This window comes from Lolium rigidum, chromosome 7 (assembly GCF_022539505.1).
Source record: "Lolium rigidum isolate FL_2022 chromosome 7, APGP_CSIRO_Lrig_0.1, whole genome shotgun sequence".
Lineage (NCBI taxonomy): Eukaryota > Viridiplantae > Streptophyta > Magnoliopsida > Poales > Poaceae > Lolium > Lolium rigidum.
This window is the reverse complement of record NC_061514.1, coordinates 140,933,471-140,943,115: the sequence shown is the minus strand read 5'-3', so window position 1 is coordinate 140,943,115 and position 9,645 is coordinate 140,933,471. Positions and strand designations below refer to the sequence as shown.

Below are 9,645 nucleotides of genomic sequence, written 5' to 3'. Positions count from 1 at the left end.
TTATACTCCCTTCCGTTCCATAATTTTGGTCGAGATTTTAATTCAAATTTTGAACTAAAACAATTATGTAATGGAGGGAGTTTTTTTTTTTTGAACACAAAACTTATATAATACCAGCAACAAATACGGAGAACAGTTGATGTGCTGATGTCAATGGACGAGAGAACGGTGACAAGCTACCAGTGAAGACCATGCAACCATAGGCAAACTCATAAAAAAATTGATTCTACAGTTCAAGCAATGTGCACCAATGTGCCAAACCAATTCAGATTAAAACAACCTGTGTTACACCAGGAGAGCAGAGAATCGCAAAGAGAGGCTACGATACCAAAAACATGAATCAGTTTACAAAAACACATCAAAATTTCCGTAGCCTCAATACAGCATTAATCTGAAACACAATGTTACTATGCCTCTGAATGATCTGATCGAACCAAACTAGTACAAACCCATAATGTTGTGTCAGCAAATATGTGCAAGATGGACTAGAACTTTAGCAAAGGAATCCTCTAACTATCCGGCCAGTCCAAGCGCTCGATCGGCTCTCCACTAACATGCCATGCTCCTTCAGATAGCTCGTCAAACAGCTGGCTGTATCCCCAACCAGCGTAGCCGACGAAAAACCACAGGTCCTCAGCAGATTGCTCGCCTGATTTGATCCCAGTGATCACCCGGCTGGTGGCAATTATGTTTCCATAATAGAGATTGGGTAAGACTTGTGTGTACCCCTCCAAGGCAATTCTGGACAGACTCACAAGGTGGTAGCCCTGCACCACAACAGGTCCACCGTAGAAGAGAGGGGCAAGCTTGATAGGCTCCATGGAGCTGTCCAGATTCTTGAAGGCGTCCCAGCTTAACCTCTTGTTGATGATTAGTCCGTAAAAGCCCTCGTGAGAATCAGCAGACACAATGAGCACTCTGGCGTTATCAAATGGAACTGTGCCGCCGAGCTTTTCCGTGGCATCGAGGATAGACCCTGTGACGATATGCACCTTGCGCTTTTCTGGATCAGTTGGTGGATGGGAACCAAAACTGCTGCTGCTCTTATCATTTATATGAAATTGGATTGTCTGCGGTGCATCATGTTGCATTACCATCCTCTTCTTCCGCAGATATCCTGTGTGCCAAAAAAAACAGCAAGGCTTTAGAATGTGTAAATACCACAACACACCGAGCAGTGGATTCACAAAAACTAATGTAATGCAAGTCAGCTGAGAACCAGTCGAGAAATAAATTATATAGGCAATATTCCACCAAATATATTTTGAGCAGATCTTTGGTTTCTTGACACTTCCAGAGGTTTGAAGACTCTCATATAAAATATCAGTATTCTGCAGACTGGTTGTATGCTTGGACAGCACGTGAACAGAGGAGTGGAAACTTTTGTGTGTACAAGGAACGGTAAATTTTATAAGAATGGCTTGGTGCGGTAACAGATATAGATAACAGTACTTGGCAGATCTAAATTTTTATGTACAACCAGATGCTTTTGCACCAACCTTTATATTCTAATAATATATGGCGAGAATTGGTCACGTGAGATTCCAAAAATTCAATTAAATTGCCCACCGAAACTCCTCCTTCAAATGATATTGCGCTTTTGTTTTCTGCCGGAAAAAGCAACACCGTAGGATAAAACTCCTCCTGTATGCACATGAAGGTTTTATGTCATTATTAGCCAAGATAAGCACGTGATACAAGAGAAATGGTCATGTCATACAAGGTAACAACTTAAGGTGGGCTTGAGAAAAAAAAAGGTTTCCTACAATTCAACTTAGGCTGTTGAGACAACATGAAAGCTGTATAAAATCCTGAAGGAACTCTCAGGAAAATTGGGTGTGATATTGTAATAAGCATTCGATCATTGTAAAGGTAGCCAGGGGAGGAGATGTTAAGCAAAAAAAACTAATTTATTTATTGACCGATGATAGATGGGACATGCCTCCGATTATATAGGGATGGCTTACTTGATTCTCAAGTCGTATCTTATCTAACCTCTAATTTAAAGGAAGCTAAGCCGATCTCTATCTCTGTTTTCATAGCTTATCTTTATTTCATTATTGCCTGGTGCTATGGGCGTGGACGTAGCAGATATAACAGTAGAAATAGCTAAATTGATTGTATGCAAACATGTTTTACACAAAACCGTTGTCTTGCATTAAATGACTTGAACTTCCTAGGCAGCATTCTGCTCAATGTTATGTCTATGGACTGACTAGGCAGAGGGATGTTAGGGCTAAAGAGGAAGAACTTAGCACAAACCAAATGCAAAATTGGCCCTATAGTATACAAATTTCTAGATAATAAGTAAGTATGCTAATCAGAATGGCCATCTCTGTATTTTATTTCAAGCTCAACCACCTCCCCTTAACTGAACTGTACACATCAGAGTGAAGCTAATGGTTGAATGGCAAGGTCTTATGTAGTTATGCTTTTTAACGGGCCATATTGCATTGTTATGTGAGCTATTTCTGTTCAGATAAACCAGAAAATAACGTACTTAGGTTATGACATCTATCAGATTCACCTATTCTTTTCAGCTTAGGCACATGCCCTGGCTAGATGTCGCCACTAAGTGTAACACAGTGCTATTACTCTAGCTAACCAACATACAGTTTACAGAGTTTAATAAATACCATGCTCCCCGTAGGCCCAGACTCTAGGCTACTAGTTTTTCACTCAATGACAACGGAATATGCTGTCTCTGCGATGATGGGTTGTTAGAAACCAGGGACCATCTCTTCTGGAATTGTAACTTCAGTAAATGTTGTTGGCAATCCATTGGCATCACTCTTGAAGACAACATGGAACTCTCTGAGATGATTGCTACTGCACGAGGAACTTTTAGGAAGCCTTTCTTCTTTGAAGTGTTTGCCACTGCCACCTGGAATCTATGGAAGCAACGGAACGTTTTTATTTTTGACAATGTAACACCTTCTATTAGAGCTTGGTCCTTTTCTTTTAAGAGGGACATCTTCCTTCTCTCTTACAGAATGAAGGACAACCAAAAAACCCCTCTCTTAGATTGGCTAGATGCTTTGTAGTTCTCTTTGGGTTATGCCCAGGGCTAGGCCCTTTTGTACATTCCCTCCTTTCTTCTCCTCTTGTACATATTTTATCTCTTTTAATAAAATTTACTGTCGGGGCCTCCCCTACAGTTTTTAGCTCAAAAAGAAAAAACAGAATGTGGAGAACTCCTTTCCCAATCAGAACTGTAAACTGGGCTCTGTTTTCTCTTACCACATGAAATTGGGCTCTGCCACAGGAGAGTTTTTTTGTGAACATGGAAAAGGTTAAGTACATACAATATGTAATTGATTACTACCTTGCCTGCCAATTTTAGTAACTGATGGCATTCGTTTGCTGTGCAGTCCATCATGTAAATAGTTGGAAGGCCCTCAGAGGTAGACTCTCCATTTTTCTCTAAACCAATACAATAATGGTTAGTGTGAAAATAAATCATTTACATTTGAAATGCAAGTAATACAAATTCTTAGAAATATTCTGACCTCTGGGGAAACAGGCTATAATAAAACATTTTCTGACTGGACAATGGCACATATATATAGTAGGTTAGTGTTGCATTAGTGTTCATATATGAGTTCAGCTCAGTACCTTTGGTCTGCAAATCTTGAGCGTTTGCAACTTGAGAATTCAAACTTAGGAAACTTTTGAATGACCGGTGCAATTCCCGGACAACAAGATCTGTTCTCTGGCAAAACCCACACCAAGAGTTGCTGAACAACACCAGCACATCCTTCTTCCAGGCAGATGCAATATTTTCAGCATTCAAAAATGATGTTTCATATTTTGATTCACAGCCTTCAAATCCAAAGACCAAGGGACAAAAAGTACTTGCTGTCAACAAAGGGATGGAATTTGCCTCATGGAAATCTTGATTGACAAATGGTGGCCTTGGGAGCTCCTTTGAACCTACGACAGGTGAGGCTGAACGATAATACGGAGAAAGGCTTTGATTCACAAAACTGTCAAAATAATTTGCCAAGGAAGGGTAGCTAAACTCATTTTCCTGAGGAAAGACATAATGCTTCTGTTGAACTGGATCAATTATAACCAGGGATGGAATTCTTGATCCACCAGTTAAAGTTCTCAGAAGCCTATAACCACCATCCGAAAAGAAGAACGAACCAACAAAACGGTTATCTGATATGCTTGAAGTCACCTGCTCTGCATATTCAGTGTTATCACTTCTAAGGATGCTGGAAGAGCTAAATGTCGCATGTGGAGAATATTTGCTGTCACTTTTTTCTTTTTCGTCATCCAGACTAAACACATCATCCTCACCAACGAAACCTTCAATTCTTTCAGATTCATGACTCGGGAATGAAAATACATCATCTTGCTGATTTGGTGATCCTGATTTCTCGTTGTTAGAATACACATTTCTCCTATCTGGTTCCAAAATGTCCAAACCTTCTGAAACAGTCTTCTCATCTGTGTGCTTCTGTAATAAACCACGAACTTCATTGCTGCTATGCACATCAATGGAGACCTCTTCATGAAGATCAGGGCTTACATCAGAGGCCTCTTCTGCCTCGGCTTCTTGTTGTTCCTTCATTCCTGTATCACTACAATCAAGATCATCATTACCACAGTAACATGCGGGAGTTTTCTCAGTTATAGTGGGTGATTGTCCATCATCAATATATTCTTCTTCTGTTGCCTTGTTTTCATGCACAACTTCAGCGATGCCATCATTGACACTATCTGAGCTGGCAAATAAATCATCTATTCTATCATGTTGACTTTCTCGGATTGACACGAAATCCCCCACTTTGACTTCAGATTCATCAGAGAGCAACTTTATGCCAACATCTTTTGCTACAAAACTTATCCTTGTTTTCTTTGAACTACGTGCTGATCTTGTTTTGTGAATAAGTTTTGTTAGAATATCATATAAAGGGCTACTAGAACTATCTTGGTTAGCACCTTCGTATGAAATACTTTCTCCATCTTTAACTACCATTACTGATATTTTATCCCCTAGTTCCATATACTTTGAAGTCAAAGCATGCAACCTAACTGTTCCAGAACGGGCATCTGGAGCTCCCCTAGTTGTGCTGGGCACAGAAGGAACCATTTTGGAGTTGCCATTATTTAGATCACCAGAAATGACATAAGGTGGATAATTTTTCTGAACATACTCCCGAAGTATTTTGAGAGATAATTTGCTTTCATCTCTAGTTTTTAAGGAATCTGATAATCTATCGACAAATAGAATAGCTGAGGGCCTATTTGCTGGAAAGGTAGCCTCAGCACCACTTTCGTCAGCATCAATCTACAAAAATGCAAATCCAAAAGTCATCGTGTGATGCATGTACAATTAAAAGCACTGGATATTTGGATAAATCATGACAAAAGAAAACAACGTAGCAGCAATCCATATAAGGCAGTGCCTTTTACTAAATAAAACAAGGTATTCTGTCATCAAGATCAACAAATTACATAATCTTAGTATTGATTATGAATTGGATTGTTCTCTTCATATACAGCTTAAAAACATTTTATCAAAAAGAGATATGTTTGCAATAACAGAGAACCTGGTTCAAAGGTTTTAAATTGGTACATTCTCCTCCTTTACTTACTAATGACAGTAGCACGGAAAATACATGGGCAGAATAGCTATCTTCATCTTGAAATGATATTTGGGACATGTCATGTTCTTTTAGTAAATTAATTAAGCTCATGAAAGGGATTCTCACTGACCTCCTTAACATCGAGATTATGATGGGATTGCAACAGACTTCTTAGGTCATCCCCTTCTTTTGCAATAACTGAGCAAGTTGTGCATCCCACATAATGGACACTGAGGAACCATGTCTCTGAATTGCTTTCATTGACAACATCCGGTGAAGGTAATGACGATTTGTCAGTTATAAGGCCAAATCGAACTATCTCTGGAGGAAGAAAGTATTCTCTTGACAGGGAAGTAAGCCTTGCATAGAAGCTTTCGAACTGTTGGAACTTTTGTACTGTGCACAACTTTCTATTTTCATCAGTCGGTATTTTAATTTGATCTGAGACACTTTGATTTGCTATGGTAAATCCACCTTTCCAAGTAGAACCAGTAAGCTGGCCCCCACCTCCAAAGGACAGTTCTTCATCCTCTACAACCTGTTTGTAATCTCAAATAAGTGCGTTTTCGGGGACTCTATCCTGATATATGCTCAACCTTAATAGTTCAGACAGACAGGTAGTTCTCTCAAAGGAACATATCACGAATAATTAACCAGAGATAAATGTGACCTTCTTTGGTACACTTACAAGCTCTAGTCGGCCATCTGATTCTCTGGTCAGTGTCTTCGCAGAAATGTCAACTGTATGATTCCACATGTCAGTGTTGAGTTGGCATGAATTACCATCCATTCAAAAGTTTTATGACAATCATGGAGCAACTGGTGAATGAATGAAAAAAAGGACTAAAGTAGAAGTTTTGTGATGATCATGGAGCAACTGGTGAATGAAATGGAAAAGGACTAAACTGGATCAGTCCAAAAAAGTTAAGGCAGACTGACAAGTGCCAACAAACTATGTCATCATGGGTTTCCAATTGTGGATATTTTACCATTTTACACCATATGTGCTTGTGGGATCTTACTAATCATTAATCTTGGTCAATATGGAAACCTAAGCTTTGTCTTCCCATAAAAAATGTACTAAAATGAGAGAGAGAGAGAGAGAGAGATGTAGAAATCAACTTCAATTTTAACAAGCACCTTGTCACAAAAGCAGCAAAATAGTACATACAAGATGGATGAACCATGGACGATTGCAGAGTTGACTAACCATTATCTGTGTGAGTTTTTGATGGAGTGGCCCCACTGCTTGTGTTGCTTCCACCACTAGCCAATCTGGTGAACCAACCACAGAATTCGGATAGAAGTACAGCTTTATCGGTTGATTGAATAAACGCCTCCACCTCTTCTTTGGTATGCAAAGGCACAAAAGGGGCCTCCTGATGCTTAAGTGACATGGTATAGTGTACCGAATATAATATATCACGTGAACGGAGCTTTCCTTGATACTTGAACGGTATGGATTGCCGGTAGTATATGAACTTTGTTCCTTCACTGGCGCCAATAGCATCAGATAGCAACTTCTCAGAATTTCTGTACACAACCATCAACTTAAGACGACCAAGCTCCTGCTTATCGGTTGCAACAAGGTGTTCTATTTCGGCCATCAGTGATCTTGATTCACCATACCCTAAAGATGAACATACGAAATAACAGCTAGAGTAAGTCGGGTCTGAATTTCACGCACACATTTTCATTTGCTAGAGCATATAGGCTTACTCTAATACACGGACTGACTTTGGAACAGACATTGTCTTTGGAAATGATAATTGCGGGGTTACGAAATTATGGGAATTTTATTACTTAGATTATGTACCAGCTCCAAAGTCGAACTATTTGGTAAAACTAAAAAGAAACAGCCAGGCTACATAAGAGATTGTCAGGACGTGTGATTCTGTAGCATTTTGGAGTATGAAATCGCTCTGTCGGGGCAATAGACATCACATTTCAGTGAATGCTTACTTATCCTGACATAGTGACATTTACTTAAGTACTTCCAGATTTCTGAAATATGGGTTCAGTTTAACTACTTGACCTTAGCAACTACTCAACCAGTCGGAAATGAGAGCTTTGAGCTAGACACGGATAGGAGGGCTTACATGGCATGGTGACGACGAGGAGAACGTGGGGGTGGAGCCGGATCTGGGAGGAGAAGTTGGTCCTGGTCAAGACCTGCCACTCTGGGCGGCCAGCTGTGGCGCCGGAGCTTGACACCGCCTTTGACTGTAGCGCGACGAGGAGGAGGAGGAGGGAGATAAGGAGGTGCGGCCATGCCGCAGCTAAGAGGCGGCGCATGGCGACCGCCGTCCTCGCGGCCGGCAAGGGAAGGCGGCCGGGAAAAGGATGGGGGCAGCACCGATCGTACGACTAGTTGTGAGTCACGAGGGGTCAAATCTGGGTCCGGTTCGGTCTGTTTGTTGTTGCCGGGTTCATGCGTCCACCACGAGCACAAACGGTTTTTTTCTTTTGATCGCATCGTCTTAGGGAGCACAAACAGTCTTTAGAGCATCTCGATACCCTGCATGCAACCTGCATCCACAAATTTGGTCGCGAAAAATTAAACCGCATAACAGACCTATAATCATACTGCAAAGGAGCATATTCCATAGAAAAATAACATTCTTTTACTTTTTTTTTCTTTCCATCTTCTTCCAATCCGGCAGAACAGCCTGCACGTCTGCCCCGCACGCTGTCGGCTGCCCGCGCCCTCTCGCCGGCTCCGTCCAGTCGCGCCCCTGCTCCGACCTCGCGCTGCCCGCCCGCCGTGGCCCTCCCGTCGCTCGCGCCCACCGCCGGCTCCGTCCAGTCGCGCCCATCCTGCTCTACCCGGCGACGCCCGCTCCCGCTTTGTCGTGCTCCGCCCACGGTGACCCGCTCTAGTCGACCAGGTTGTCGGAATCGTTCTCCGGTGGTGACAATTGCGGTGAAGATGGGAGTTTCGAGCTGAACATTCCCTCCCGCCAACCGTTTTTCTCAATGGGGTAATTATCATTGCTACATAATGTTAAATGGTTCATTCTTTAAGAAATAGCAACAAACAAATGAGCTATAAAGTGATATCCCTTATGCATACATGATCAACAATAAGTAATTTTGTGTAAAATAAATGAAAGTACTATGGACAATTAAGCACGTAAAGTGCAAAATTAAGTAAAGTGAATAACATAACACCCTATTTGGTATTATAATAATTTTTTATTTATTTTATTCCTTTTAATCTTAGACGTTAAACTAACAGAAAGTAAGTAGTGATTAATCATGTATATGTGTTGTTTAGCTTCCAAACTCTATTTCATTAAGTTTATGCTTGAACAGTAGTTCCTTATTAGTGTTTGGTTCCATTTGCCCCTATCATTAGCATCTTTATTTTCACATCAACTTCCAGCAGTAACCAATGTACTATTTGTATTATTAATGAATTTGCATAATAGATAAACTCTCATAAGATAACAAGTTACAAGAAGAGAGTAATTATAACAAGATAGACATGAAGTTTAACTTTTTGAACACTTTCGCCACTTATGTGGTATCATCTTGTTCTTAATACCCCAGCACAAACCTTATTTATGGATCTTTCAATCATGTCATATGCTCTTTCAACCTTTAACTTTTACTTTTCATGGCTAACCAAATTTTCGGTGCCTACATTCGTATTCACTTTCCATTGGAGCATATGTATTGAAATATCCATAACCCTTGGTTTACATGTGATTGCTAAGCATAACAAGAGTATCTCATTCCGCCTTGTTTACACCTCTTCCCAACTTTTTATCCTACAAATCCACATCTATTCTCCAAATTCAAAATTTAAACTTCATCAAAACATAACTTTCTTGAGACTTTCACCTATTATACTTTTAGTGGTTGTGCCCTCAAGTTTGTGGTCACCCGACAACTAACTTCTCTATGACAACCATAACCATAAGCAATATTATTTGGAAGCTAAATAAAACCCAAACATGAAAAATATACTTGGAATAGCATTAGTTCTATGTAGGTAGGTATGACACTGCTAGAATAACTTGGTTTAAGGGATTATGGATACACA

At 40.4% G+C, this 9,645-nt stretch overlaps 1 protein-coding gene across 2 annotated transcripts; it reads right to left on the bottom strand.

Moving 5' to 3' along the window:
* Positions 1–306: 306 nt before the first annotated feature.
* Positions 307–7,900, bottom strand: LOC124674236. 2 transcript variants are annotated; one of them, XM_047210275.1, is made up of 9 exons: positions 7,697–7,900; positions 6,808–7,227; positions 6,286–6,338; positions 5,728–6,135; positions 3,616–5,299; positions 3,326–3,423; positions 1,500–1,644; positions 1,290–1,380; positions 974–1,117 (listed from the first exon to the last, which is right to left on the bottom strand). In XM_047210275.1, the coding sequence occupies exons 1-9, from the start codon at positions 7,890–7,892 to the stop codon at positions 1,081–1,083; spliced, it is 3,132 nt and encodes a 1,043-aa protein (XP_047066231.1). In that variant the 5' UTR covers positions 7,893–7,900; the 3' UTR covers positions 974–1,080. The 2 variants fall into 2 exon arrangements, with proteins under 2 accessions (XP_047066230.1, XP_047066231.1); XM_047210274.1 differs by lacking the exon at positions 1,290–1,380 and having other exon boundaries at positions 307–1,117.
* Between the last annotated feature and the right edge of the window lie 1,745 nt (positions 7,901–9,645).

Coding starts and splice junctions, on each gene's coding strand:
- LOC124674236 (XM_047210274.1), bottom strand. CDS start 7,892: ATGCGCCGCCTCTTAGCTGCGGCATGGCCGCACCTCCTTATCTCCCTC. Junction 6,136..6,285: donor CAGATGGCCGACTAGAGCTT/GTAAGTGTACCA, acceptor GATTACAAACAG/GTTGTAGAGGATGAAGAACT. Junction 3,424..3,615: donor TCAAGATTTGCAGACCAAAG/GTACTGAGCTGA, acceptor GTATTGGTTTAG/AGAAAAATGGAGAGTCTACC.